Here is a 3324-nt window from a genome sequence, read left to right on the forward strand (position 1 = left end):
GAGGAGTGGCTGGTGAGTTTGAACCACCAGCCTTCTGGTTAGCAGTCAGTTGCCTTAGGCACTACGTCCCCAGAGCTCGGGGCCCATCAGTAATAGAAGGCCGCAGTTGGAACCTGTGCTGGTTGGGGAGGGGTGGTTTGAGGATTTCGTTGTGTTACAGACCGGAAACTACATTTCCCAGCATCCCTGCTGTGACGGAAGTATCTTTCCCAAAAGCCTGAGTGTGAGTCAACGAGACTTCCGCTTCTTTCCACGGAAAACTGAGGACGTCATGAATTGATGGGCTTTACGGTGTCTACGCTGTGAGGGCTACCAGGGCTACTGGGCTTCTGTCCCGCGCAGGCGTTTCTCGCCAGCCCTGCGGAGAGACTTTTTAACAACCACAACCAAGGAAGAATATGATGTCAGGCACGTGGACATAACTCCTTTAGAGCAAAGGAAATTAACTTTTGATACACACGCACTGGTTCAGGACTTAGAGACTCATGGATTTGACAAAGCACAAGCAGAAACAATTGTATCAGCCTTAAGCAGTCTATCCAATGTCAGCCTGGATACTATCTATAAGGAAATGGTCACTCATGCTCAACAGGAAATAACAGTACAACAGCTAATGGCCCATTTGGATTCCATCAGGAAAGATATGGTCATCTTAGAGAAAAGTGAATTTGCAAATCTGAGAGCAGAGAATGAGAAAGTGAAAATTGAATTAGACCAAGTTTAAACAGCAACTGGTAAATGAAACCAGTCGAATCAGAGCAGATAATAAACTGGACATCAACCTAGAAAGGAGCAGAGTAACCGATATGTTTACAGATCAAGAAAAGAAACTTATGGAAGTGACCACAGAATTTACCAAAAAGGATAACCAAACCAAAAGTGTTATTTCAGAAACCAGTAATAAAATTGACAGTGAAATTGCTTCCTTAAAAAAAGGTTCAAGACTACCCAGAGGCGTTTTAGAAGATTAAATATCAGACATTGAAACCCTTATGGAGCACAGTTTTACTCTGACATACATGCAGTTATTGTGACAGGGAATCAACTCTACAGCAATTGGTATTGCTGGCACAGCAAATGGGTACCCTGCATGTGATCCACATAATGATGTTATGGAAGAAGTGTCATTGTTCCAAATTTATAGCAGGTCTGCTCAAAGCCACACCAGAAATAAATAGACCTAGCACTACAGACTATTCAAAGTCTATATCCTCCAGAGAATTACAGTCTTCACCCCACTAACACATCTTCTGCAAAAGTTTAGAGACAAATGTTCCTCCTGTCTTTCTCTTTCTCTCTCTCTCTCTCTCTCTCCTTGCTGATCCTGCTGCAGGAGATACCATATCCTCCTATTCCACCACACCCCTCCCAAGCTCTCTCTCTCTCTCCTTGCTGATCCTGCTGCAGGAGATACCATATCCTCCTATTCCACCACACCCCTCCCAAGCCTTGGCTCCAGTTCATCCAAAAAAGGGTCTCAGGATTCATTCCCATAATGTTCAGTAATGTCCTGTCTTCTGGTAGATCCTGTCTAAATAAAAAAAGACATTGGGTAATTTTATTCCTAGCTTTTTGTTATGATTTCTTTGTACACTTCATCAAATCCAAAAAGGATTTCAAACAGCTTAGAAAGAAAATACCATGCAATAGAATTGGTTAAAAACAGATCAAGAGCCACAAAATGGAGCAAAATTTAGAATGATGGAGGGATAGAGAGAATTATACCTGAAATCTAGACTCAGCAAAGCACTGTAATTTAACACCGAACACAACTCTGCCTCCTGGGAGCCAGGGCAAAAGAGGAACTACGAGTAATAATTCATCACTTTAGACACACATTCCAACCACAAACATTATGAGGAATTTATTTCATGGGCCCTTATGTAATAATGTAAACATCTGACCCCATTGTAGCTGAGAGCAGAGGTATCTTCCAGGTCACGTTGATAGGTGTGCTCTTTCCTGTGGGCAGTATGTCAAGATGCGAGTCAAGGCTGTGTCTTCACAACAAGCCAGCCCACCTAGAAAACACACCACACATCATCTGCCCAGTGGTCAATATACATCAACCTCAGGCATTCCAGAATAAGCTCATCTGGACCAGACCTTCTAGCACCCATCTTTCCTACAAGCCTTCCTCTTTCCTAGACTCTATCCAATCCTAACGTTCTAGTCTTTGTCTCCTATTCTCCTCCTTGGATCTAACTACAGATTTAGCATCACAGGTTTGACTCTCAGCATCCTCTAGATTGTTGCTGTTACCCATCCTCTCTCTTCAAGTACAACCCACCCACACTGGACAGAACTTTCCCAAAAGGGCAGTGCAATGGTTGTAGGTGCTTTCCCAGCTAAAAGCAAAGTCAGTGGGGCCTCTAGTACATAAATGAAGAACAGATCAAGCAATGGCTCGCCATCAGTGATAAAGACTTGAGTGTGCTTACCTTGAGGAGTTCTGGTTAAGGAAGTGGTTAAAGCATTTGGCTGCTAACCAAAAGGTCAGCAGTTGAACCCACCAGTTGCTCTGCAGGAGAAAGACGAAGCCATCTGCTTCCGTAAAGATTTACAGACTTGGAAATCCTATAGGGCAGTTTTACTCCATCTTATAGGATCTTATAGACTCAATGACAGTGTATTTTATTTATTTGTTTGGTATTTACCTTGTCATTTCATTTATTCATCTGTTCCTTCAAGTCTTCAAGCTCTTATAACGTGCCAAGGACTAGTTTTGCAATTACTACAATAATGATCGTGTGATAAAAAAGATCCAAATAAGACAAGCTGAATTATCAGATATGTCTAGGCAGGGAGGAGTGTGCCCATGGGTTGGCAGATGATGTTCCTACAAGTGTATTTGTATGTGCTGTAAGAATGTCCAGGTATATAGTAGAGCTGACAAGGGACAAGGTTGTGATGACTTCTTGACCATAGCTAGCTACCCAGAGGTAGCAAGTATTTGGACCTGTGGGCTCAGGACCATGGTCACAAGGGACATCCAGCTCAATTTAGCATACACAAAAACATTCCGCATCCTACTTTGGTGAGTAGCAACAGGGATCTTAAAAGATTGTAAGCAGCCATCTAGATGCAATGATGGGTCTCTCCTCGTCCAGAGCAAAGAAGAATGAAGAAAACCAAAGATGCATGGAAACTATTAGTCCAAGACACTGGAAGATCATGTGTTCCTCAGCCTATATGACCATGAGACAAGAAGAATTAGATGGTGCCCAGCTACCACTGTCAACCACTAGAAAGGGGAATCTGTGTAGGAGATCCTGGATAGAGTGGGAGAACAATGTGGAACAAAACTCAAAATCATTAAAAAAA

General features: G+C 42.7%; 1 protein-coding gene across 1 annotated transcript; it reads left to right on the forward strand.

Moving 5' to 3' along the window:
* Window positions 1-271: 271 nt before the first annotated feature.
* On the forward strand, window positions 272-971 carry LOC103192193 (coiled-coil domain-containing protein 90B, mitochondrial-like). The gene is given in 2 exon segments (XM_042783672.1): window positions 272-721; window positions 723-971. Coding segments are annotated over 2 exon segments (699 nt in total).
* Window positions 972-3324: the final 2353 nt, after the last annotated feature.

This window comes from Orycteropus afer, unplaced genomic scaffold, assembly GCF_000298275.1.
Source record: "Orycteropus afer afer isolate SDZICR_OR568_19922 unplaced genomic scaffold, OryAfe1.0 scaffold00025, whole genome shotgun sequence".
Classification (NCBI taxonomy): domain Eukaryota; kingdom Metazoa; phylum Chordata; class Mammalia; order Tubulidentata; family Orycteropodidae; genus Orycteropus; species Orycteropus afer.